Source organism: Salvelinus fontinalis, chromosome 27 (genome assembly GCF_029448725.1).
Source record: "Salvelinus fontinalis isolate EN_2023a chromosome 27, ASM2944872v1, whole genome shotgun sequence".
Classification (NCBI taxonomy): Eukaryota; Metazoa; Chordata; class Actinopteri; order Salmoniformes; family Salmonidae; genus Salvelinus; species Salvelinus fontinalis.
In genome coordinates this window covers 37439290-37467224 of record NC_074691.1, presented here as the reverse complement: position 1 = coordinate 37467224, position 27935 = coordinate 37439290, and the positions used below count along the sequence as shown (strand labels likewise).

Below are 27935 nucleotides of genomic sequence, written 5' to 3'. Positions count from 1 at the left end.
TCTCAGAGGCGTGCGTAACACTATGCATAGTCACTTCACCCCTACCTACATGTACACTGCTGCTACTCTCTGTCTATTATCTATGCATAGTCACTTCACCCCTACATACATGTACACTGCTGCTACTCACTGTCTATTATCTATACATAGTCACTTTACCCCTACCTACATGTACACTGCTGCTACTCGCTGTTTATTATCTATACATAGTCACTTCACCCCTACATACATGTACAAATTACCTCAACTAACCTGTACCCCCGCACACTGACTTGGTACCGGTACCCCCTGTATAAAGCCTCCACATTGACTCGGTACCAGTACCCCCTGTATAAAGCCTCCACACAGACTTGGTACCGGTGCACCCTGTATAAAGTCTCCACACTAACTCGGTACCGGAGCCCCCTGTATAAAGCCTCCACACTGACTTGGTACCGGTACCCCCTGTATAAAGTCTCCACACTAACTCGGTACCGGAGCCTCCTGTATAAAGTCTCCACACTAACTCGGTACCGGAGCCCCCTGTATAAAGCCTCCACACTGACTTGGTACCGGTACCCCCTGTATAAAGCCTCCACACTGACTTGGTACCCCCTGCATAAAGCCTCGTTATTGTTATGTTATTGTGTTACTTTTTCTTTCTTTAGTCAGCTTGGTAAATATTTTCTTAACTCTTCTAGAACTGCACTGTTGGTTAAGGGCTTGTAAGTCAGCATTTCACGGTAAAGTCTAAACTTGTTGTATTCGGCGCGTGTGACAGATAACGTTTGATTTGATTTATAGGTGGTGTACAGGAAGTGAGTCCCATTAGTGTCAGCTAGAGGACAGACAGGAAGGCTAATAGTGTACAGGAAGTGAGTCCCAGTAGAGTCAGTTAGAGGACAGACAGGAAGGCTAATAGTGTACAGGAAGTGAGTCCCAGTAGAGTCAGCTAGAGGAGGGAGAGAATACAAGAGCAGAATGTGGTCCGAATCCCTCTGCTCTGGGTCTATGAATGGGTCCTATTCCCTCTGGGTCTATGAATGGGTCCTATTCCCTCTGGGTCTATGAATGGGTCTATGAATGGGTCCTATTCCCTCTGGGTCTATGAATGGGTCCTATTCCCTCTGCTCTGGGTCTATGAATGGGTCCTATTCCCTCTGGGTCTATGAATGGGTCCTATTCCCGCTGGGTCTATGAATGGGTCCTACTCCCTCAGGGTCTATGAATGGGTCCTACTCCCTCAGGGTCTATGAATGGGTCCTATTCCCTCTGCTCTGGGTCTATGAATGGGTCCTATTCCCTCTGCTCTGGGTCTATGAATGGGTCCTATTCCCTCTGCTCTGGGTCTATGAATGGGTCCTATTCCCTCTGCTCTGGGTCTATGAATGGGTCCTATTCCCTCTGGGTCTATGAATGGGTCCTATTCCCTCTGGGTCTATGAATGGGTCCTATTCCCTCTGGGTCTATGAATGGGTCCTATTCCCTCTGGGTCTATGAATGGGTCCTATTCCCTCTGGGTCTATGAATGGGTCCTATTCCCTCTGGGTCTATGAATGGGTCCTACTCCCTCTGGGTCTATGAATGGGTCCTACTCCCTCTGGGTCTATGAATGGGTCCTACTCCCTCTGGGTCTATGAATGGGTCCTACTCCCTCTGGGTCTATGAATGGGTCCTACTCCCTCTGGGTCTATGAATGGGTCCTACTCCCTCAGGGTCTATGAATGGGTCCTACTCCCTCAGGGTCTATGAATGGGTCCTACTCCCTCAGGGTCTATGAATGGGTCCTACTCCCTCAGGGTCTATGAATGGGTCCTACTCCCTCAGGGTCTATGAATGGGTCCTACTCCCTCTGCTCTGGGTCTATGAATGGGTCCTATTCCCTCTGCTCTGGGTCTATGAATGGGTCCTACTCCCTCAGGGTCTATGAATGGGTCCTACTCCCTCAGGGTCTATGAATGGGTCCTACTCCCTCAGGGTCTATGAATGGGTCCTACTCCCTCAGGGTCTATGAATGGGTCCTACTCCCTCTGCTCTGGGTCTATGAATGGGTCCTATTCCCTCTGCTCTGGGTCTATGAATGGGTCCTGTTCCCTCAGGGTCTATGAATGGGTCCTACTCCCTCAGGGTCTATGAATGGGTCCTACTCCCTCAGGGTCTATGAATGGGTCCTACTCCCTCAGGGTCTATGAATGGGTCCTACTCCCTCAGGGTCTATGAATGGGTCCTACTCCCTCAGGGTCTATGAATGGGTCCTACTCCCTCTGCTCTGGGTCTATGAATGGGTCCTATTCCCTCTGCTCTGGGTCTATGAATGGGTCCTGTTCCCTCAGGGTCTATGAATGGGTCCTACTCCCTCAGGGTCTATGAATGGGTCCTACTCCCTCAGGGTCTATGAATGGGTCCTACTCCCTCAGGGTCTATGAATGGGTCCTACTCCCTCTGCTCTGGGTCTATGAATGGGTCCTATTCCCTCTGCTCTGGGTCTATGAATGGGTCCTGTTCCCTCTGGGTCTATGAATGGGTCCTACTCCCTCTGGGTCTATGAATGGGTCCTCTGGGTCTATGAATGGGTCCTATTCCCTCTGGGTCTATGAATGGGTCCTATTCCCTCTGCTCTGGGTCTATGAATGGGTCCTATTCCCTCTGCTCTGGGTCTATGAATGGGTCCTATTCCCTCTGCTCTGGGTCTATGAATGGGTCCTATTCCCTCTGCTCTGGGTCTATGAATGGGTCCTATTCCCTCTGGGTCTATGAATGGGTCCTATTCCCTCTGGGTCTATGAATGGGTCCTATTCCCTCTGGGTCTATGAATGGGTCCTATTCCCTCTGGGTCTATGAATGGGTCCTATTCCCTCTGGGTCTATGAATGGGTCCTATTCCCTCTGGGTCTATGAATGGGTCCTATTCCCTCTGGGTCTATGAATGGGTCCTATTCCCTCTGGGTCTATGAATGGGTCCTATTCCCTCTGGGTCTATGAATGGGTCCTATTCCCTCTGGGTCTATGAATGGGTCCTATTCCCTCTGGGTCTATGAATGGGTCCTATTCCCTCTGGGTCTATGAATGGGTCCTATTCCCTCTGGGTCTATGAATGGGTCCTATTCCCTCTGGGTCTATGAATGGGTCCTATTCCCTCGGGGTCTATGAATGGGTCCTATTCCCTCGGGGTCTATGAATGGGTCCTATTCCCTCGGGGTCTATGAATGGGTCCTATTCCCTCGGGGTCTATGAATGGGTCCTATTCCCTCGAGGTCTATGAATGGGTCCTATTCCCTCGGGGTCTATGAATGGGTCCTATTCCCTCGGGGTCTATGAATGGGTCCTATTCCCTCGGGGTCTATGAATGGGTCCTATTCCCTCGGGGTCTATGAACGGGTCCTATTCCCTCGGGGTCTATGAACGGGTCCTATTCCCTCTGGGTCTATGAACGGGTCCTATTCCCTCTGGGTCTATGAACGGGTCCTATTCCCTCTGGGTCTATGAATGGGTCCTATTCCCTCTGGGTCTATGAATGGGTCACTCTTTACGATTACAAACTGGTGAGCTCTATAGCTTGGTTACCCTGTTACTCCAGGAAGTTCCTCTTTAGGGTTCATTGAACGTCATGGTGATTAAAAGAACCAACCGCCAACAACGCATTCTCAGGTGTCGTCGTCGTCGACAACGCATTCTCAGGTGTCGTCGTCGTCGACAACGCATTCTCAGGTGTCGTCGTCGTCGACAACGCATTCTCAGGTGTCGTCGTCGTCGACAACGCATTCTCAGGTGTCGTCGTCGTCGACAACGCATTCTCAGGTGTCGTCGTCAACGCATTCTCAGGTATCGTCGTCAACGCATTCTCAGGTATCGTCGACAACGCATTCTCAGGTATCGTCGACAACGCAGTCTCAGGTATCGTCGTCGTCGACAACGCAGTCTCAGGTATCGTCGTCGTCGACAACGCAGTCTCAGGTGTCGTCGTCGTCGACAACGCAGTCTCAGGTGTCGTCGTCGTCGACAACGCAGTCTCAGGTGTCGTCGTCGTCGACAACGCAGTCTCAGGTGTCGTCGTCGTCGACAACGCAGTCTCAGGTGTCGTCGTCGTCGACAACGCAGTCTCAGGTGTCGTCGTCGTCGACAACGCAGTCTCAGGTGTCGTCGTCGTCGACAACGCAGTCTCAGGTGTCGTCGTCGTCGACAACGCAGTCTCAGGTGTCGTCGTCGTCGACAACGCAGTCTCAGGTGTCGTCGTCGTCGACAACGCAGTCTCAGGTGTCGTCGACAACGCAGTCTCAGGTGTCGTCGACAACGCAGTCTCAGGTGTCGTCGACAACGCAGTCTCAGGTGTCGTCGACAACGCAGTCTCAGGTGTCGTCGACAACGCAGTCTCAGGTGTCGTCGACAACGCAGTCTCAGGTGTCGTCGTCGTCGACAACGCAGTCTCAGGTGTCGTCGTCGTCGACAACGCAGTCTCAGGTGTCGTCGTCGTCGACAACGCAGTCTCAGGTGTCGTCGTCGTCGACAACGCAGTCTCAGGTGTCGTCGTCGTCGACAACGCAGTCTCAGGTGTCGTCGTCGTCGACAACGCAGTCTCAGGTGTCGTCGTCGTCGACAACGCAGTCTCAGGTGTCGTCGTCGTCGACAACGCAGTCTCAGGTGTCGTCGTCGTCGACAACGCAGTCTCAGGTGTCGTCGTCGTCGACAACGCAGTCTCAGGTGTCGTCGTCGTCGACAACGCAGTCTCAGGTGTCGTCGTCGTCGACAACGCAGTCTCAGGTGTCGTCGTCGTCGACAACGCAGTCTCAGGTGTCGTCGTCGTCGACAACGCAGTCTCAGGTGTCGTCGTCGTCGACAACGCAGTCTCAGGTGTCGTCGTCGTCGACAACGCAGTCTCAGGTGTCGTCGTCGTCGACAACGCAGTCTCAGGTGTCGTCGTCGTCGACAACGCAGTCTCAGGTGTCGTCGTCGTCGACAACGCAGTCTCAGGTGTCGTCGTCGTCGACAACGCAGTCTCAGGTGTCGTCGTCGTCGACAACGCAGTCTCAGGTGTCGTCGTCGTCGACAACGCAGTCTCAGGTGTCGTCGTCGACAACGCAGTCTCAGGTGTCGTCGTCGACAACGCAGTCTCAGGTGTCGTCGTCGACAACGCAGTCTCAGGTGTCGTCGTCGACAACGCAGTCTCAGGTGTCGTCGTCGACAACGCAGTCTCAGGTTAGTCGTTGGCAATGTAATGTAGTAATACTCTTGGTGTTAAGCTGGGCATGAGAGAGAGATAACACTGTGTGTGTGTGTGTGTGGGTGTGTGTGTGTGTGTGTGTGTGTGTGTGTAGTAACTTACTCTTAGTGTCCAGCTGGGCTCGGTACTTGGTGAATCCCTTCAGTCGGACCCTCTCCCCCAGCAGCTGTAGGAACTCCTCCAGAGCAGGACCCGCTGAATCATTATTATACATATCCTCTTCACTGCTCTGTCCCGCCGCACAGTACATCACCCCCACCTTCAACTGGAAACTCAACTAGAGACAGAGAGAGAGAGGAGGGAGAAGGAGAGAGAGAGAGAGACAGAGAGAGAAAGAGACAGAGAGAGAAAGAGACAGAGAGACAGAGAAGGAAAAAGAGAGAGAGAGAGAGACAGAGAGAGTGAAGAAAAAAGAGAGACAGAGACAGAGAGAGAGAGAGGGAGAGGGAGAGAGAGAGAGATTACATTTGTGCTATTTAAAGATCTCTGCAAGTAATAAATTGTGAGACTTTCATGTTATTTTTCTGTTGTCTTATTGGTAACTTTCTCTAAATCACCAGGTTTTCTCAGAGATCCCAGTTTGAAGACTCCCGGAATCCGGAGAGAATAAGCAGGAAATCCAGAATCCCTCGAGGAAAGTTGGTATCATTTTACAACCCTTCCTCTGTCCTTACCCCCTGTTCGTCCAGCTTCATCAGCTGCTCTGTGACTTTAGGTGTGTTGAGAGCCAGTCTGAGACAGTGGGCGTTCAGCTCTGGAACCAGGTAATCTAGCACCTCTTTGAGGGGTAGACCCCGAGCCAGGCCGTGCTTCGAGGTGGAGGGCACAGCATCCTCCAGAATGGATCCACGCAGGGTGGTGAGCTACAGGGGAGAGGTGACAGGAAGTGGGGTGAGGAGAGGCAGGAAGAGAGGGATAAAGTGATCCATTATGACACCAGACTGGGAGAGAAACAGAGAGAGAGAGAGAATAAATAAAAACAACCCATATTTATGTTTATTTATTTTACTTTTTTGCACATCGTTAAAACACTGTATATAGATATATGAAGTGTCTCTATTCCTTTGGAATTTAAGGCTAAAACTAACTTCCTGAGGGGATAAAACACACACACACAGGTTAAAACAACCGTTAGTGGAGGACAGCATGAATAATAGAAAGATCGAGAAGGACCTGCCTTCATATCTAGAAGGACCTGCCTTCATATCTCACTAACAGTAAACACACAGAGTCCAGTCCAGTGTGTATTCATGTCCCTGTGCTCACACTGAGAAGTGACTCACAGTACTGTGTCCTTAGGTTTTTAAATGCGGTTAAATATGCTGGATATTATTACATGTGGTCAAGTGTATTATTGTAGTGTTCTGACGGAGACCCCGTGGAGGTAAATGTGTTGACGGTGGAGAGGACCCAGAACACTGGACCTAACTATTCTTCCTCTGACGTGGTCTCAACCCACTCACAAACCTGCCCACCTTCCAGGCTGGAAATAGCAGCAAGTGGAGAAGAGAAGAGAGAAGTGCAGAGGAGGAGGACAGGTGGAGAGAGGAGAGAGGAGAGGTGGAGAGAGGAGAGAGGAGAGGTGGAATGGAGGAGAGGTGGAATGGAGGAGAGGTGGAATGGAGGAGAGATGGAATGGAGGAGAGATGGAATGGAGGAGAGATGGAATGGAGGAGAGGTGGAATGGAGGAGAGGTGGAATGGAGGAGAGAGGAGAGGTGGGAGAGAGGAGAGGTGGGAGAGAGGAGAGGTGGAATGGAGGAGAGGTGGGAGAGAGGAGAGGTGGAATGAAGGAGAGGTGGAATGGAGGAGAGGTTGAATGGAGGAGAGAGGAGAGGTGGAGAGAGGACAGGTGGAATGGAGGAGAGAGGACAGGTGGAGAGAGGTGAGAGAAGTTCAGAGGTGGAGAAGAGAGGAGAGAAGGGGAGGGATGATAACATTACTGGTTACAATACTGCAGGCTCTCAGGAAAAGGAGTGAGGTAGAGAGGGCGGGAGAGGAGGAGGGAGGGGTGGAGAGCAGGTGATGGGGATGACTGACATTGTTGCCTATAGCATACCAGGGTCTAAGGAATTGAAGAGGTAGTTGAAGCTGATGGACTTGAGAAGTTGAGATCAATGAGTTGTGGTGAATGAAGAGGAGAGAATACACTATGAACAAGCCTGGTTATTCACTAGAATGAACAAGAGCAGGGAGAAAGGACAGACTAGAGGGGAGACGGGTGAGAAACCAGGGGCTTTAGTTAGTGTCTTGTTACCTCGCTGGTTCTGAAGATGACTCTGTAGGTGTACTGCTGTCCATGCTCCTTGTGTTCCTCCAGCTTCTCTCTCCTCAGACTCACTGCTACTGGACCCAGAGTCTCATCTACACCCAGGTAGTTCCAATGCTCTGGACGAGAGAGGGAGCGAGAGAGAGAGGGACGAGAGAGAGAGAGGGAGCGAGAGAGAGCGAGGGACGAGAGAGAGCGAGGGACGAGAGAGAGCGAGGGACGAGAGAGAGCGAGGGACGAGAGAGAGGGAGGGACGAGAGAGAGGGAGGGACGAGAGAGAGGGAGGGACGAGAGAGAGCGAGGGACGAGAGAGAGCGAGGGACGAGAGAGAGCGAGGGACGAGAGAGAGCGAGGGACGAGAGAGAGAGAGGGACGAGAGAGAGAGGGACGAGAGAGAGAGGGACGAGAGAGAGAGAGGGACGAGAGAGAGAGGGAGGGACGAGAGAGAGGGAGGGACGAGAGAGAGGGAGAGAGGGAAAGAGAGAGAGGGAGAGAGGGAAAGAGAGAGAGGGAGAGAGGGAAAGAGAGAGAGGGAGAGAGGGAAAGAGAGAGAGGGAGAGAGGGAAAGAGAGAGAGGGAGAGAGGGAAAGAGAGAGAGGGAGGGAGGGAAAGAGAGAGAGGGAGGGAAAGAGAGAGAGGGAGGGAAAGAGAGAGAGGGAGGGAAAGAGAGAGAGGGAGGGAAAGAGAGAGAGGGAGGGAAAGAGAGAGAGGGAGGGAAAGAGAGCGAGGGAAAGAGAGAGAGGAAATAGAGAGAGGAAAGAGAGAGAGGAAAGAGAGAGAGAGGGAGGGACGAGAGAGAGGGAGGGACGAGAGAGGGAGGGACGAGAGAGAGAGAGAGAGAGAGAGGGACAGAGAGGGACAGAGAGAGGGAAAGAGAGAGGAAAAAGAAAGAGGGAAAGAGAGGGAGGGAAAGAGAGGGAGGGAAAGAGATTTTTTAAAATATATTTGCAATATAAGAGAAGTAGCACACACAGCCTGATGTCAATCTACAACCTGATGTCAATCTACAACCTGATGTCAATCTACAATCTACAGTCTGATGTCAATCTACAGCCTGATGTCAATCTACAATCTACAGCCTGATGTCAATCTACAATCTACAGCCTGATGTCAATCTACAACCTGATGTCAATCTACAATCTACAGCCTGATGTCAATCTACAATCTACAACCTGATGTCAATCTACAACCTGATGTCAATCTACAGCCTGATGTCAATCTACAGCCTGATGTCAATCTACAGCCTGATGTCAATCTACAACCTGATGTCAATCTACAACCTGATGTCAATCTACAACCTGATGTCAATCTACAGTCTACAACCTGATGTCAATCTACAACCTGATGTCAATCTACAGCCTGATGTCAATCTACAACCTGATGTCAATCTACAGCCTGATGTCAATCTACAACCTGATGTCAATCTACAGCCTGATGTCAATCTACAACCTGATGTCAATCTACAGCCTGATGTCAATCTACAGTCTACAACCTGATGTCAATCTACAACCTGATGTCAATCTACAGTCTGATGTCAATCTACAGTCTGATGTCAATCTACAGCCTGATGTCAATCTACAACCTGATGTCAATCTACAGTCTGATGTCAATCTACAGCCTGATGTCAATCTACAACCTGATGTCAATCTACAACCTGATGTCAACCTACCTGCTTTCAGATTCTATTTTCAGACAATCTTATATTTCCAAAGATCAAATATCCAGATGACTTTAGAAATGAATAAATCAACATCTCCTATGGTCTGTAGTAGTAGGACCTTAACTCTCCCTCCCTCCCTCCTTGTAGGTAGAAGCACTTCCTGTCATAGTACCCCAGGTCCCTCCCTCCCTCTATCCATCCCTCCCTCCCTCCCTCCCTCCTTGTAGGTAGAAGCACTTCCTGTCATAGTACCCCAGGTCCCTCCCTCCCTCTATCCATCCCTCCCTCCCTCTATCCATCCCTCCCTCCCTCCCTCCTTGTAGGTAGAAGCACTTCCTGTCATAGTACCCCAGGTCCCTCCCTCCCTCTATCCATCCCTCCCTCCCTCCCTCCTTGTAGGTAGAAGCACTCCCTGTCATAGTACCCCAGGTCCCTCCCTCCCTCTATCCATCCCTCCCTCCCTCCCTCATTGTAGGTAGAAGCACTTCCTGTCATAGTACCCCAGGTCCCTCCCTCCCTCTATCCATCCCTCCCTCCCTCCCTCCCTCCTTGTAGGTAGAAGCACTTCCTGTCATAGTACCCCAGGTCCCTCCCTCTCACCTCTCAGATAGAAGTACTTCCTGTAGTAGTAAGCCCCCAGGTCCCTCCCTCTCACCTCTCAGATAGAAGTACTTCCTGTAGTAGTAAGACCCCAGGTCCCTCCCTCTCACCTCTCAGATAGAAGTACTTCCTGTAGTAGTAAGCCCCCAGGTCACAGTGTTCTACAGATCGTTTGGCCCTGTCGGCGTGTTTTCCCTGTCCATCTTTCGGGGCCTCCAGCACGGCCACCCCGGCATTGGTGAAGTGGGGGAGAGTGGTCTCCAGGGGCCCCTCCTCTGAGCCACCTCCCCCCCCAGAGCTCCCTCCACTGCCTATACTCCCCTGCTGGGAGGGGGAAGAGGAGAAATGTTAGATTGGAGGTAAAGGGGTAACATTTATTTGAGTTGACATAAGCATACTGTACATGCTTATAAACTGCTTATGAATGCATTATATATGGGTTCTAAATGTGTTAAAACCTCTTAAGGCTCGGGGGGGAGTGTTCGGAAGTTTGGATGAATGACGTGCCCAAAGTAAACTGCCTGTTACTCAGGCCCAGAAGCTGGGATATGCATAACTTGTAGCATTGGATAGAAAAACTGTTAAAATAATGTCTGTGAGTATAACAGAACTGATATGGCAGGCGAAAACCCAAGGAAAATTGTGACCAACATTTGTTTTTTTTTTAGGTCACAGGCCATTTCAATGATAGCCTCTGGGAAAACAAATATATGACCCAGATTGCAGTTCCTATGGCTTCCACTAGATGTCAACAGTCTTTAGAAAGGGTTTCAGGCTTGTCTTTTGACAAGGTGTCTCTCATTAGAAAAGTAGTCTTGTTGCGTGCGTGAATGAGGTCCGCGCTCTTCGTAATTTATCTTCCCTATTGAACATACTAATCTCCGTCTCAAATATGATCGTTTATTTAGATATTAGAGTACCTGAGGATTAATTAGAAACATCGTTTGACTTGTTTGGACGAACTTTGCCGGTAACGAGAGGATGAATGAAATCAACGGCGCCAACTAAACAGACTGTTTTGGGATATAAAGAGGGACTTTATCGAACAAAACTGACCATTCATTGTGTAGCTGGGACCCTTGGGATTGCAAACAGTATTTTGTGTGGGTGTGTGCCTGCATGCATTCGTATTGCCGGTGTGTGTCCATGCCAGTGTATTTCTGGTATCCTCGTCCTACCTGTTTAGATGGGCGGATGTTCCTTTCTCCCTCTCCTCCCAGTTCCCTCCTGAAACAGGGACAGTTCAGCAACAATTCATTGCTCTGGTCATCGCCAGGATCCAGGGCAGGGTTAGTGCCATGTCCCCCTCCTGTACCTGGACACCCCTCCTTCCCACTTAGCTCCTCCTGCGACCCGCACGGAGACCCGCCCCCACCGTATACTCCGCTCTGATTGGACGAGAGGGAGGAAGCGGCAGAGGCCGAGGCGGCGGCGGCAGCCGAAGCTCCTGTGGTGGTGTTCTTGCGTTTCCCGCCGGACTGTCGTCCCTGGATGGCCTCGTTGAGGTCGAAGAGGATACTCTGCACGTCAAAGTGGGCGAAGCCCTTCTGACAGATCCAGGGTTTGGGGCTGTTACCGTCCTCCCGCCCCCCGTCTTCTACGTCTGATCCGGCACGGGACGAGTCGCCCTCGGCCTTGACACTACGAAGCTTCCGGAAGATGGACTCCCCGCCCGTCTCCGACTGGAATATGATAAAAATGTACTTCATTATGCCCATGTTGTTTGCTTCACTGTGCATAAACACAAACACATTAACAAATAAAGTATGGGTAAAACATTTTGATAAGATTGATGAAATGTAATATTGGTGTAATGTACAGACTCATAATAACAAAGTTAAACAGAAACATAACAAGTATAGACCACTACAGACAAGATAGATACAATCAACCAATGAGGGGATAGTAAAACCGTGCAGTTCGTGTTCAATACCTTGGATCTCCTTTTGAGTTGTTTCTCCCTTTCCTTCAGGCGACTGGCGGGGCTACCTCTGGCAGTACCCAGGGGTCCATCAGGCAGATCTAAGGCAGCCTGTTTGTGCGGGGCGACCGTCAGCAGCTCCCCGAGTCTGTCCGGTGCCGGGCTGCGCTGGTCTGGTGCATCCTGGGATGTATAACCCTGGAAAGAATGGATTTATTTGACATATTTAAAATACATATAGAGTTGCCTCAGGAATATAACAATACATATATTCAACAAGTAAAAATTAGGTTTAGGAAGATTAGGTTAATTTGAACATCTTGGTACATATGTAGAGCCATACATAAAATGTGATTTAATGATAAAAATGAAAATATATATGGACAGCGCATCATAAATAACTGATATATATCAGAAAGGTGTAACACTAAATCAATCAATTAAGACACAAACCTTGAGCATATCGAAGAAGCTCTCCTCTGAGCCTGTATGTTTGTCTATGGAGGACGTACTGCCGTACTCTCGGTGCATGGGCGTCCAGCCAGAGAAGGACCAGCCCTCGCCCCCGTCACCCTCCAGCTCAGAGATAGTGATGTCACTGTTGGATCGCTGGCGGATACGACGCATGCCTTTACGCGGCGAGCCCTGGTAGCCGTCTGGCGACAGGTAGCGGTTGTCTTTGCTGTGATGTCTGCCGTGGTGCATCTTGCTCTTCAGGGTGTTGTGGATGTTCCGGAGCATCGACGAGTCCTGAGGGCTGATCAGGTGCCCCAGTTTAGCTGACATGCTGCTATGGGCCGTGGGCGTCGAGCCTGAACCCGACCCAGAGCTACGCTCTCGTTCTCTTTCTCCGCCCGACCCGCGTTCTCCGCCCGACCCGCGTTCTCCGCCCGACCCGCGTTCTCCGCCCGACCCGCGTTCTCCGCCCGACCCGCGTTCTCCGCCACCAGAAGATGACATGGTAGAACTTGGAGAGTCCGTATCTACGGTGATGTGCCACACTCCACCCGTTCCGTCCCTTTTGGGGGGCCAGTCTGCCACGCGGGCCCTGACCCCCATCTTGGGAACCCCCGGGGTGGAGGATGAAGAGGAGCCGGACGAGGAAGAGGAGGTGAGGTGGGCGCTTTCGGAGCGGGGTGGGGGGGCGCCACCGTTGGGGAGACGCAGACGTCGAGTGTAGAATTCATCAGAGGCAGGTACCGAGCCGCCCACCGAACGCTCCGTCTGAGACCGCTTCAGACTGGTCATGGTGGGGTAAGGTTAGGGGGTAAGGTTAGGGGGTAAGGTGGAGCTCAGCAGTAGAGATGGAGCATTATGCCCAGGGAGAGGAGAGGATAGAGAGCCTCACAGAGCATTGGTGGCTGGGAGGACTGGAGGAGGGTGGACAGAACGTTGCAGCTAGTGCTGGTTCTCCTCAGGTCTGCATGCTGCTTCGGTCTCTGGTGGGCACGGTGGACTCTACAGAGGAGAGAGAGAGAGGAAGGGAGAGGAGAGAGAGAGGAGAGCAAGCGAGAGAGAGGGAAAGAGAGAGGAAGAGGAGAGACAGAGGAAGAGGAGTGAGAGGAAGAGGACAGAGAAGAAAAGGGTTAGATTCTGGGTTAGGCCTCGATGTCAGAGAGGCTATAATACATCTGAAGTAGTTTTTTATCAAGTAGAAGAAACAAATAGACATTACATGAGATCCAGACAGCTGTTGTTAAAGAAGCACCTGAATGTCTCTGTGACAGAAACTAGCATCAACGTACACAAGACCTGCTAAGACTTGTATTCACAAAACCTTAATCTCTTTAAGAGAATAATAATTTAAGATGGGCTACTTCAGTTCATTTCAAACCAACTGATTACCTAAGATAACACAACGCTTATCAGTTGACACACGGCTGTTCATTATCAGATGAAAAAGCGACACTATATATACAAAAGTATGTGGACACCCCTTCAAATTAGTGGATTCAGCTATTTCAGCCACACCTGTTGATGACAAGTGTGTAAAATTGAGCACACAGCCATGCAATCTCCATAGACAAACATTGACAGTAGAATGGCCTTATTGAAGAACTCAGTGACTTTCAACGTGGCACCGTCATAGGATGCCACCTTTCCAACAAGTCAGTTCATCAAATTTCTGCCCTGCTAGAGCTGCCCCGGTCTGTAAGTGCTGTTATTGTGAAGTGGAAACATCTAGAAGCAACAACAGCTCAGCCACGAAGTGATAGGTCACACAATCTCATAGAACGGGACCACCGAGTGCTGAAGTGTGTAAAAATCATCTGTCCTCGGTTCCAACACTCAATACTGAGTTCCAAACTGTTACCACAAAGTTGGTGAAGCTTGAACTGTTCCTCGGGAGCTTCATGAAATGGGTTTCCGTGGCCAAGCAGCCGCACACAAGCCTAAGATCACCATGCGCAATGCCAAGCGTCGACTGGAGTGGTGTAAATCTCACTGCCATTGGACTCTGGAGCGGTGGAAACACGTTCTCTGGAGTGATGAGTCACGCTTCACCATCTGGCAGTCTGACAGATGAATCAATGTTTGGTGGATGACAGGAGAACACTACCTGCCATCATGCATAGTGCCAATTATAAAGTTTGGTGGAGGAGGAATAATGGTCTGGGGCTCTTTTTCATGGTTCGGGCCCCTTTGTTCCAGTGAAGGGAAATCTTAACGCTACAGCATACAATGACATTCTAGACGATTCTGTGCTTCCAGCTTTGTGGCAACAGTTTGGGGAAGGCCCTTTCCTGTTTCAGCATGACAATGCCCCGTTGCCCAAAGCAAGGTACATACAGAAATGGTTTGTCGAGATCGGTGTCGAAGAACTTGACTGGCCTGCACAAAGCCCTGACCTCAACCCCAACAAACAACTTTGGGATGAATTGGAACGCCAACTGTGAGCCAGGCCTAATCACCCAACATCAGTGCCCGACCTCACTAATGCTCATGGCTGTTCCTATAGCACACAATCAAAATGTACTCAGAGAGAGAGAGAGAGAGAAGAGAGAGAGAAAGAGAGAGAGGGAGAAAGAGAGAGAGAGAGAAAGAGAGAGATAGAGGAGAGAGGAGAAAGAGAGAGAGAGAGGAGAGGAGAGAGGAGAAAGAGAGACAAGAAGCAGATAGAAAGAAGAGAGAAATCCTGATCGAGAGAGATGATCACGTTGATTAGATCAACAGTCCATGACGTCTCTCTCCTCTGTGTGATTGTGTAATGTTAAAGCCCTCTCCATCATGCAACCTGACAAACTATTTCCTTCTCTCTGTCAGATAAAGTCAGATAGACATTTTAATAGGCTAATTGCTTAGTCTTATCACAGGTCACGTCAGGTAAAAAAAACAGACACGTTCCGAATGGACCCAAAGACAGTCAGACACGTTCTGAAAAGGACCGTGGAACACAGACCCAAACAAACCAGTGCAGGTTAATCAGAGAGAAGCGTTCAGATCCGAGAGCAGAAAGAGAGAGGAAGAAACCAATGACCGGGCGATGCCGGCGCCATCGATAAACAAGTGATACTGACCAAATGAACCACAGTTACCTGTCCTTAAAAACAGATCACCTAAAAAGTTTTTACTTTCCTAAAGCAATAATGGTCCACCTTACGGTTGAGCTGTCAGATATGTGAGTGTTAAATGCATCAGGGCGTCAGTCGTCTGTACCGGCACCAAAACTACAGGATTTTTTCCTTCATAGCTTGTTCTCCATCTACTTTTTAAATAGCGAGCCAATTTGACTGATTTAAAGTAGTTTTCTCACGTCTCTCTCATCCCTCTGCAGCAGGGATACGGTGAGCAATATGTCTGGAACATCGAATCACAATACATATAGAATTGTGAGAATCGCAATACATATCGTATCGGCACCTAAGTATCGTTAAGTATGCGGGCAGCATTTTTCCGACACAGACATTGCAATTTCTTTATTCTTGTCAGATAAGCTATAGAGATATAGGCATACAGAAAAAGGGAAATTCATACATTTTCAAATCAGGATTTTTTAACATTTTTATATAAAGTATTATATTGTTAGATTAAAAGAGTAACTCTGGTGGGCCTAAAACATTCTTCCTCACCTCAAGTTCAACTGTCGGAGTCAGTGGGAGTGCAGGTGTACACTGCCTTCGTAGGCCTGCAGTCGCTAAAGCCTAATAGCCTCCCACACCACACCTTCACAGACGTTTCTACACTCTATTAGGGTCATATAAAAAGTAAGTCGAGCCCTTGTTTATAGGGACAATATAAAACAGGTTATTATATTGCGGCATTAAATTAAGCTTATTTTTGCATCTCAGCCTCCTTGGTTTTTTAATTTTCATGCGAGTAACATAGTAGCCTAATTCTATTATGGCAGCAAACAAAACATTACAACTTCAAATTGGCAAAAGAAAATGGCTCAACAGAATGAAATAAAAGACATGTTTATTTAAAGAACTGGTTTAGAACAGGCTCTATTTGCAGCAATTACCAACAAAAGGCGAGTTCCTACCATACCCAAAAAATGACAGCAATTAGGCTAATTATATTTATTTTACAACAGGCCTACTCACTCCATCACCTCACCTTCCTCACCTCACCTCACTTCCCTCACCTCACCTCACTCCCTCCCTCACCTCACCTCACCTCACCTCACTCACTAGGTGCAGGTGAGCAGAGATCTGTATATAATGATGCCGTTGTCATGTCTCCGCCCTAACAACGGGAGTCGTTGTCCCAAAGGCAAGGAAGGCAGGCGACAAGCTGACATACACAGTCCACAATAAACCCATAGAAACACACAGGGCTTATTTTGGTGAGATTGAAACCTCTCGATTCACCACCTCCTCTCTAATATGAGGTGAGCGGACGGAAGATTTAGCTGGACCGAAGCTATACGTTCTGAGTGTCAATTGGCTGACACAGATAACAAGCTTGTGCAGTTCTCATCACCTCACACATTAAATGAACAGATGACGAGAGTAGGGATCTCTGAATTTTGGGTCTGTTGGACACTTGACTACATCTACTGCCCAAATACGAGGTATTTGTCAAACAACGATGCCAATGACAACCCGGTGTGTTGTTTTAGTGGGACCTAGCCTAAACCCCATGACACCCCGGTGTGTTGTTTTAGTGGGACCTAGCCTAAACCCCATGACAACCCGGTGTGTTGTTTTAGTGGGACCTAGCCTAAACCCCATGACAACCCGGTGTGTTGTTTTAGTGGGACCTAGCCTAAACCCCATGACAACCCGGTGTGTTGTTTTAGTGTGACCTAGCCTAAACCCCATGACAACCCGGTGTGTTGTTTTAGTGGGACCTAGCACCATGACAACCCGGTGTGTTGTTTTAGTGGGACCTAGCACCATGACAACCTGGTGTGTTGTTTTAGTGGGACCTAGCCTAAACCCCATGACAACCCGGTGTGTTGTTTTAGTGGGACCTAGCACCATGACAAGCCGGTGTGTAGTTTTAGTGGGACCTAGCCTAAACCCCATGACAACCCGGTGTGTTGTTTTAGTGGGACCTAGTCTAAACCCCATGACAACCCAGTGTGCCGTTTTAGTGGGACCTAGCACCATGACAACCCGGTGTGTTGTTTTAGTGGGACCTAGTCTAAACCCCATGACAACCCAGTGTGCCGTTTTAGTGGGACCTAGCACCATGACAACCCGGTGTGTAGTTTTAGTGGGACCTAGCCTAAACCCCATGACAAGCCGGTGTGTTGTTTTAGAGGGACCTAGCCTAAACCCCATGACAACCCGGTGTGTTGTTTTAGTGGGACCTAGTCTAAACCCCATGACAACCCAGTGTGCCGTTTTAGTGGGACCTAGCCTAAACCCCATGACAACCCGGTGTGTTGTTTTAGTGGGACCTAGCCTAAACCCCATGACAACCCGGTGTGTTGTTTTAGTGGGACCTAGTCTAAACCCCATGACAACCCGGTGTGTTGTTTTAGTGGGACCTAGCCTAAACCCCATGACAACCCGGTGTGTTGTTTTAGTGGGACCTAGTCTAAACCCCATGACAACCCGGTGTGTTGTTTTAGTGGGACCTAGCCTAAACCCCATGAAAACCCGGTGTGTTGTTTTAGTGGGACCTAGCCTAAACCCCATGACAACCCGGTGTGTTGTTTTAGTGGGACCTAGCCTAAACCCCATGACAACCCGGTGTGTTGTTTTAGTGGGACCTAGCCTAAACCCCATGACAACCCGGTGTGTAGTTTTAGTGGGACCTAGCCTAAACCCCATGACAACCCGGTGTGTAGTTTTAGTGGGACCTAGCCTAAACCCCGAAGGGTAATCCACGCTGACATACACATCCAGAAAAGACTCAGGTTTTGCAGCAGGAGCACCGAAGATACACCTGTCACACCGTCTCACTGAGCAATGTCTAGTTTCCTCTCCACACACACACATTCACACTCAGAATTGTCAGTCTCCTCTCCTCCGTATCCCAGCAACCACCTGCTAAGTGTCTGTCTCTCTCTCTCTGCTGGGCTGACGATGAGGTGGTACACACTAATGTGTGTGTGTGTGTGTGTGTGTGTGTGTGTGTGTGTGTGTGTGTGTGTGTGTGTGTGTGTGTGTGTGTGTGTGTGTGTGCCAGGGTTTCTGTTAGCTGGTAATTCCTGGCTTTTGGCAAAAAATAAATAAATAAAAGTGGGAAATAAAATTGTTGCCAAATTGACCAGGAGATAAACAACGGTAGGCAGGCTATCAGCACGTCACCCAGCACTTTACAATATGAGCTGGAAGCAGTAGGCATTTTGAAAACATACTTAATTAACATACCTAATTAACATACTTAATTATTTGAAACCTGAATGTTTTACTTCATATTATGACGCATGTATTTCTTACCTTGTTTGAAAATCAGACCAAAGAAAAGTGAATGTTTATTTTTTAAATAAATAGGCAACCCGTGACTTCCAATTTTGGGGAAGCATACAATTTATCCTTCCATTTCTACCCATCTGTGTGTCAGTTATGATTTTCCTATGTGCATTTTCATTTCAATAATAACATTTTAGTCTCTCAAAATCATTGGGGTAGGGGGCAGTATTTTCACATCCGGATGAAAAGCATGCCCAGAGTAAAACGGCCTGCTACAAAGCCATAAAAGCTACAATATGCATATTATTATTAGATTTGGATAGAAAACACTCTGAAGTTTCTAAAACTGTTTGAATGATGTCTGTGAGTATAACAGAACTCATATGTCAGGCAAAAACCTGAGAAATATCCAACCAGGAAGTGGGAAATCTGAGGTTGGTCGATTTTCAACTCAGCTCCTATTGAAGATACAGTGGGATATTGGTAAAGTTGCACTTCCTAAGGCTTCCACTAGATGTCAACAGTCGTTAGAACCTTGTCTGATGCCTCTACTGTTTAGTGGGGTCGACGGAGAGAGGAATGAGTCAGGTCTGCCATGAAGTGACCATGCTCTGACCATGCGCGTTCACGTGAGAGCGAGCTCTGTTCCATCGCACTTCTGAAGACACAGGAATACTCCGGTTGGAACATTATTGATTAAAAATCCTAAAGATTGATTCAATACTTCGTTTGTCATGTTATTACGGACTGTAATATAACTTTTTTAACTTTTCGTCCGTACTTTCAGCTGGACTTGCCCGCGCGTCGTGAGTTTGGAAAGTGTACTGAACGCTAGAACAACAAGGAGGAATTTGGACATAAATAGACATTATCGAACAAAACAAACATTTATTGTGGAACTGGGATTCCTGGGAGTGCATTCTGATTAAGATCGGCAAAGGTAAGTGAATGTTTATAATGTTACTTCTGACTTCTGTTGACTGCATAATATGGCAGCTATATTTGTGTCTTGACTCAGATTATTGACTTTGTGCCGACTCAGATTATTAAATGGTTTGCTTTTTTCATAAAGCTTTTTTGATATCTGACACAGCGGTTGCATTAAGGAGAAGTGCATCTAAAATTCCATGCATAACAGTTGTATCTTTTAGCAATGTTTATTATGATTATTCCTGTAAATTGATGTGGCTCTCTGCAAAATCAAAGGATGTTTTGTGACTTCTGAACGTAAGGCGCCTGTAAACTCAGATTATTGGATATAAATATGAACTTTATCAAACAAAACATTCATGTGTTGTGTAACATGAAGTCCTATGAGTGTCATCTGATGAAGATCATCAAAGGTTAGTGATACATTTGATCTATATTTCAGCTTTTTGTGAATCCTCTCTTTGGCTGGAAAAATGGCTGTGTTAATCTGTGAATAGGTACTCACCTAACATGTTTTGAATTTGGCGCCCTGCAGTTTCACTGGCTGTTGAAGAGGTGGGACGCTACCGTCTCACCTACACTAGAGGTTTTTAATCATAAAAATCGTAATTAAAATTATTTTAAAATAATCTAAATTCAACTGAATGTGAGATCACCAGCCTCTACTATAGTATAGTATAGTATAGTATAGTATAGTATATATATATATATATATATATATATATATATATATATATATATATATATATATATATATATATATATATATATATCACTAACCTCCAGACACACTGATACTCCGTGACCATTGGCAGCTAAACAGCCTAAATGAGAGCATGGAACTCAGAGATGGTCAATGCAGTCATTGGCCCAATACCTTCTATTGTCAACTCAGTACAGATTCAGCCCATCTGCCTCCCTATCGGTGGTCTGGAGAACCATGGCTAGAGAACCTGCAACAACGTATCAACTAGCCTGTTCCCTGAGCCAATGAGATCGGGACAGACAGCTGGTTTGCACAAGTGGAAAAAAAAAATAAACAAGACAGAGAAAGCAGACCGATGCTCATTGCTCACATGGAACACTCCAAGCAAAAGACAATGAAAACATGAACAAAACTCATAAATTATAGTTTAGGAAATAAACCAAAACGTGTTTCTCACAGTGTAGCAAGTTGTGAATTCTGCAAACAGCGTTTCCTCTGAGAATGAGAACGGTAAATGACTGTAGACCTAATTAGTAATACAATGCATTATTAATTAAATTAATGTAACCAAATTCTGCAGAGCTGAGTGGATTCTGTAGAGCTGAGTGGATTCTGTAGAGCTGAGTGGATTCTGTAGAGCTGAGTGGATTCTGCAGAGCTGAGTGGATTCTGTAGAGCTGAGTGGATTCTGCAGAGCTGAGTGGATTCTGCAGAGCTGAGTGGATTCTGCAGAGCTGAGTGGATTCTGTAGAGCTGAGTGGATTCTGTAGAGCTGAGTGGATTCTGTAGAGCTGAGTGGATTCTGTAGAGCTGAGTGGATTCTGCAGAGCTGAGTGGATTCTGTAGAACTGAGTGGATTCTGCAGAGCTGAGTGGATTCTGTAGAGCTGAGTGGATTCTGTAGAACTGAGTGGATTCTAGAGAACTGAGTGGATTCTAGAGAACTGAGTGGATTCTAGAGAACTGAGTGGATTCTGTAGAGCTGAGTGGATTCTGTAGAGCTGAGTGGATTCTGTAGAGCTGAGTGGATTCTGTAGAGCTGAGTGGATTCTGTAGAGCTGAGTGGATTCTAGAGAACTGAGTGGATTCTGTAGAGCTGAGTGGATTCTGTAGAGCTGAGTGGATTCTGTAGAGCTGAGTGGATTCTGTAGAGCTGAGTGGATTCTGTAGAGCTGAGTGGATTCTGTAGAGCTGAGTGGATTCTGTAGAGCTGAGTGGATTCTAGAGAACTGAGTGGATTCTAGAGAACTGAGTGGATTCTAGAGAACTGAGTGGATTCTAGAGAACTGAGTGGATTCTGTAGAGCTGAGTGGATTCTGTAGAGCTGAGTGGATTCTGTAGAGCTGAGTGGATTCTGTAGAGCTGAGTGGATTCTAGAGAACTGAGTGGATTCTAGAGAACTGAGTGGATTCTAGAGAACTGAGTGGATTCTGTAGAGCTGAGTGGATTCTGTAGAGCTGAGTGGATTCTGTAGAGCTGAGTGGATTCTGTAGAGCTGAGTGGATTCTGTAGAGCTGAGTGGATTCTGTAGAGCTGAGTGGATTCTAGAGAACTGAGTGGATTCTAGAGAACTGAGTGGATTCTAGAGAACTGAGTGGATTCTGTAGAGCTGAGTGGATTCTGTAGAGCTGAGTGGATTCTGTAGAGCTGAGTGGATTCTGTAGAGCTGAGTGGATTCTGTAGAGCTGAGTGGATTCTGTAGAGCTGAGTGGATTCTGGATTGCTGAGTGGATTCTGTAGAGCTGAGTGGATTCTGGAGAGCTTTCAACTTTCTTTCGTTGTCCAGAAGACAAATGCACAGTCCTAGTCATATCAGAAACCCATCCTAGTTGTTTCATCTTTAGATTCTCCCTCTTTCTAAATGAACAGAGATTTTCATCTGACATACGGCTTGCATCAGCTACGCTGTTTACAATGGTGTGTTGCCTTTTTCCGCTAGTTGCATTTTGGCCCCCAAAAAATGTGATGTTCGACGAGCAGGTGTCATGACAACCAGAGTCATGAGGTCATCTTTCTGTGGATTAATCCCTGATCCGCCCCACCACTCAGGGTTGTAGTGTGTGTGTGTGTGTGTGTGTGTGTGGTAGAGGAGATGAGGTAAGGGTCATTTTCACTCGTAGAGAGGAACACTGAGGAAGTGGAACGTCATTACCGTAGTGATTTAATAGCGTCCGGAGTCATGATGTCACGGTGGAAACGTGAGTTGAAACAAAGTTTACTAGACGACTTAGTTCTCTTCAAGGACAGAGTTGAAGTGCCCCTTCTCTTCTTCTCTGAAAACGTGTGCGCTCGCTCCGTTGTTAATTCCACGTTGGTTCAACATACTTTCATTCAAGGTTGATTCAACCAGTGTGTGCCAAGTGGTGTGTGTGTATTTAAAATATTGTTTTTTTTAGGGGGTGGATCAGCTTAGATAGATTGTAGCTTCCACCAATGTAATTGTCTGCATCATTTCCAATCCCCATTTATATATACACATACAAACACAGTTGAAGTCAGAAGTTTACATACACGTTAGCAAAATACATTTAAACTCAGTTTTTCCCAATTCCTGACATTTAATCCTAGTAAAAATTCCCTGTTTTAGGTCAGTTAGGATCACCGCTTTATTTTAAGAATGTGAAATGTCAGAATAATAGTAGAGAGAATGATTTATTTCAGCCTTTATTTCTTTCATCACATTCCCACTGGGTCAGAAGTTTACATATACGAATTGAGTGTTTGGTAGCATTGCCTTTAAATTGTTTAACTTGGGTCAAACGTTTTGGGTAGCCTTCCACAAGCTTCCCACAGTAAGTTGGGTGAATTTTGGCCCATTCCTCCTGGCAGAGCTGGTGTAACTGAGTCAGGTTTGTAGGCCTCCTTGCTCGCACACATTTTCTATAGGATTGAGGTCAAGGCTTTGTGATGGCCACTCCAATACCTTGACTTTGTTGTCCTTAAGCCATTTTTACCACAACTTTGGAAGTATGCTTGGGGTCATTGTCCATTTGGAAGACCCATTTGTGACCAAGCTTTAACTTCCTGACTGATGTCTTGAGATGTTGCTTCAAAATATCCACATAATTTTCCTACCTCATGATGCCATTTATTTTGTGAAGTGCACCAGTCCCTAGTGCAGCAAAGCACCCCCACAACATGATGCTGCCACCCCCGTTCTTCACGGTTGGGATGGTGTTTTTCGGCTTGCAAGCCTCCCCCTTTTTCCTCCAACCATAACGATGGTCATTATGGCCAAACAGTTCTATTTATGTTTCATCAGACCAAAGGACATATCTCCAAAAAGTATGATCTTTGTCCCCATATATGCAGCTGCAAACCGTAGTCTGGCATTTTTTCTGGGAGTTTTGGAGCAGTGGCTTCTTCCTTGCTGAGTGGCCTTTCAGGTTATGTTGATATAGGACTCGTTTTACTGTGGATATAGATACGTTTGTACCTGTTTCCTCCAGCATCTTCACAAGTTCCTTTGCTGTTGTTCTGGGATTGATTTGAACTTTTCGCACCAAAGTGCGTTCCACTCTAGGAGACAGAACGTGTCTCCTCCCTGAGCGGTATGACGGCTGCGTGGTCCCATGGTGTTCATACTTGCGTACAATTTTTTGTACAGATGAACGTGGTACCTTCAGGCGTTTGGAAATTGCTCCCAAGGATAAACCATACTTGTAGAGGTCTACAATTTATTTTCTGAGGTCTTGGCTGATTTCTTTTGATTTTCCCATGATGTCAAACAAAGAGGCACTGGGTTTGAAGGTAGGCCTTGAAATACATCCACAGGTACACCTCCAATTGACTCAAATGATGTCAATTAGCCTATCAAAAGCTTCTAACGCCATGACATAATTTTCTGGAATTTTCCAAGCTGTTCAAAGGCACAGTCAACTTAGTATATGTAAACTTCTGACCCACTGGAATTGTGATACAGTGAATTATAAGTGAAATAATCTGTCTGTAAACAATTGTTGGAAAAATGACTTGTGTCTTGCACAAAGTAGATGTCCTAACCGACTTGCCAAAACTAGTTTGTTAACAAGAAATGTGTGGAGTGGTTGAAAAACGAGTTTTAATGACTCCAACCTAAGTGTATGTAAACTTCCGACTTCAACTGTATATATATATATACAGTGGGGAGAACAAGTATTTGATACACTACCGATTTTGCAGGTTTTCCTACTTACAAAGCATGTAGAGGTCTGTAATTTCTATCATAGGTACACTTCAGCTGTGAGGGACGGAATCTAAAAATCCAGAAAATCACATTGTATGATTTTTAAGTAATTAATTTTGCATTTTATTGCATTTGACTTTTTTGTAAGGTTACAGCCTTATTTTTAAATGGATTAAATCGTTTTCCCCCCCTCATCAATCTACACACAACACCCCATAATGACAAAGCAAAAACAGTTTAACTTTTTCAAATGTATTAAAAAAAATATATATATGAAATATTACATTTACATAAGTATTCAGACCCTTTACTCAGTACTTTGTTGAAGCACCTTTGGCAGGGAGTACAGCCCTGAGTCTTCTTGGATATGAGACTACAAGCTTGGCACACCTGTATTTGAGGAGTTTCTCCCCTTGTTATTTTTTTAACTAGGTAAGTCAATTAAGAACAAATTCTTATTTTCAATGACGGCCTACTGGGAAACAGTGGGTTAACTGCGTTGCTCAGGGGCAGAACGACAGATTTTTACCTCGTCAGCTCGGTTACTGGCCCAACACTCTAACCCACTAGGCCACCTGCCGCCCCAAATCTATTCATTCCCCGACTTGAATCTATTCATTCCCTGACCAGGAATTGAACCCGGGCCGCTCATAATAACCATTGTCCTGGACTTCAAAGACCCACAGACTCTCTTCTACGCCCAAACCACCTCACCAGAACCGACCAGAAAAGAGGTGAGGGAGGAGGCCATCAGTCATAATGTAGTGTTGTGTTACTTTCATCCTCTCAACGCCACTCCTCCCCTGCATCATCCCTGTCATCATCCCTGTCATAACCAAGGCCTACCTCTCCAACACTGATTAACCACCATGGTCTGACGTCTCGACTTCCTTGTGACTTGCCTGGGAAAAAAACCTGCTAAGTTCTGTGTGAGGAGGAGGAAAACTATAGTCTTTGAACAGAGTTAGCCAGCCAGGCAGAATGGGAACGGAACAGACCGTAATCACTCAGCCACTTACTGTGGAAAGTCACTCAGCCCATACTGGCAACTCAAGTCACAACTATGACGTTTTCTTAAATTAACATTCCAATTGTGTGGAAAGATAAACTTAAAGGAGGGAGGGAAGAGAGGGAGAGAGAGAGAGCAGAAGTGAGGGAGAGAGGAAGAGCGAGTGAGAGAGATAGAGGAAGAGAGCGAGGGAGAGAGACGGGTAGAGGGGGAGAAAGAGAGAGGGAGAGAGAAGGAGGGAGAAAGTGGGGGAGAGAAAGAGAGGGAGAGAGGGAGATGGAGGGAGAGAAAGAGTGAGAGAGAGAGACAGAGAGAGACATAGAGAGACAGAGAGAGACAGAGAGAGAGAGAGAGAGAGAGAGCGAGAGAGAGAGAGAGAGAGACAGAGACAGAGAGAGAGAGAGACAGAGAGAGACAGACAGACAGAGAGAGAGAGAGAGAGACAGAGAGAGACAGACAGACAGACAGAGAGACAGACAGACAGTTCCTTTTAGAAAGGTTTCTTCCATTTAGCAGAGAAGCATCTATAAATAAGAATCAAAGCAACAAAGTTGAAGACGGTGTTTTAATAGTATTGATTTTGAGTGGGTGGCTGTTTGAGTTCTACAGAAGCTGTCTTTCCTTATGGGGCTTTGGGAGTGTGGTGGAGAGAGCGAGGGTGGAGAGAGCGAGGGTGGAGAGAGCTGCACTTCCTAACCTCCTGACAAATGTATGACCATATCAGAGGCACGTATTCCCCATCAGATTACACAGATCCACAAAGAACCTCGAAAACAAATCCAATTTTGATCAACTTTTTTTTAATGAATTTTATATTTCCCCTTTATTTAACCAGGTAGGCTGTAACTGTGACATGGCCATGGTAAGATATATTGGTATATATAAGATATATATAAGATAAGATATATTGGCCATGTCACAGGTAGGCTGTAACTGTGACATGGCCAAGATAAAGCAAAGCAGTACTACACATATCTCCCATATCTACTGTGTGAAACACCACAGTGTGCCATCACAGCAGCAATATTTATGTCCTGTTGCTACAAGAAAAGGGCAACCAGTGAAGAACAAACACCATTGTAAATACAACCCATATTTATGCTTATTTATTTTCCCTTCTGTACTTCTACAACCCTGACTATAGACATAATATGACATTTAAATGTCTCTATTCCTTTGGAACTTTTGTGAGTCTATAGTTACTGTTCATTTTGTTTATTTCACTTTAGTTTATTAACTATTTCACTTGCTCTGGAAATGTAAACGTATGTTTCCCATGCCAATAAAGCCCTTAAATTGAGAGAGAGATGGAATACATACTATCCAGAGTTAAACAAAGACAGCAGATAAATACTATCCAGAGTTAAACAAAGACAGCAGATAAATACTATCCAGAGTTAAAGAAAGACAGCAGATAAATACTATCCAGTTAAAGAGAGATGGCAGATAAATACTATCCAGAGTTAAACAGAGACAGCAGATAAATACTATCCAGTTAAAGAGAGAGAGCAGATAAATACTATCCAGTTAAAGAGAGATGGCAGATAAATACTATCCAGAGTTAAACAGAGACAGCAGATAAATACTATCCAGTTAAAGAGAGATAGCAGATAAATACTATCCAGAGTTAAACAGAGATAGCAGATAAATACTATCCAGAGTTAAACAGAGATAGCAGATAAATACTATCCAGAGTTAAACAGAGATAGCAGATAAATACTATCCAGTTAAAGAGAGATGGCAGATAAATACTATCCAGAGTTAAACAAAGACAGCAGATAAATACTATCCAGTTAAACAGAGACAGCAGATAAATACTATCCAGAGTTAAACAGAGACAGCAGATAAATACTATCCAGAGTTAAACAGAGACAGCAGATAAATACTATCCAGAGTTAAACAGACAGCAGATAAATACTATCCAGTTAAAGAGAGATAGCAGATAAATACTATCCAGTTAAAGAGAGATGGCAGATAAATACTATCCAGAGTTAAACAGAGATAGCAGATAAATACTATCCAGAGTTAAACAGAGATAGCAGATAAATACTATCCAGAGTTAAACAGAGATAGCAGATAAATACTATCCAGTTAAAGAGAGATGGCAGATAAATACTATCCAGAGTTAAACAGAGACAGCAGATAAATACTATCCAGAGTTAAACAGACAGCAGATAAATACTATCCAGTTAAAGAGAGATAGCAGATAAATACTATCCAGTTAAAGAGAGATGGCAGATAAATACTATCCAGAGTTAAACAGAGATAGCAGATAAATACTATCCAGAGTTAAACAGAGATAGCAGATAAATACTATCCAGAGTTAAACAGAGATAGCAGATAAATACTATCCAGTTAAAGAGAGATGGCAGATAAATACTATCCAGAGTTAAACAGAGATAGCAGATAAATACTATCCAGTTAAAGAGAGATAGCAGATAAATACTATCCAGTTAAAGAGAGATAGCAGATAAATACTATCCAGTTAAAGAGAGATAGCAGATAAATACTATCCAGTTAAAGAGAGATAGCAGATAAATACTATCCAGAGTTAAACAGAGATAGCAGATAAATACTATCCAGTTAAAGAGAGATAGCAGATAAATACTATCCAGAGTTAAACAGAGATAGCAGATACATACTATCCAGAGTTAAACAGAGATAGCAGATAA

The 27935-nt window shown here is 46.2% G+C and overlaps 1 protein-coding gene across 6 annotated transcripts in view; it reads right to left on the bottom strand.

Annotated features, from left to right (window-relative positions):
• LOC129825522 (signal-induced proliferation-associated 1-like protein 1) overlaps positions 1–27935 on the bottom strand; it is a 224658-nt gene that overhangs the window by 88724 nt on the left and 107999 nt on the right. For all 6 annotated transcript variants that reach the window (XR_008754897.1, XR_008754900.1, XR_008754896.1 and 3 more), the window contains exons 3-9: positions 12099–13103; positions 11658–11843; positions 10903–11406; positions 9835–10048; positions 7453–7583; positions 5871–6059; positions 5299–5473 (exon numbers count right to left, since the gene is read on the bottom strand). Coding sequence is in view for 1 of the 6 variants with exons in the window: in XM_055885681.1 (XP_055741656.1) it covers positions 5299–5473; positions 5871–6059; positions 7453–7583; positions 9835–10048; positions 10903–11406; positions 11658–11843; positions 12099–12893 (2194 nt within the window). In the remaining 5 variants the exon portion in view is untranslated. The remainder of the gene's footprint in view (positions 1–5298; positions 5474–5870; positions 6060–7452; positions 7584–9834; positions 10049–10902; positions 11407–11657; positions 11844–12098; positions 13104–27935) is intronic.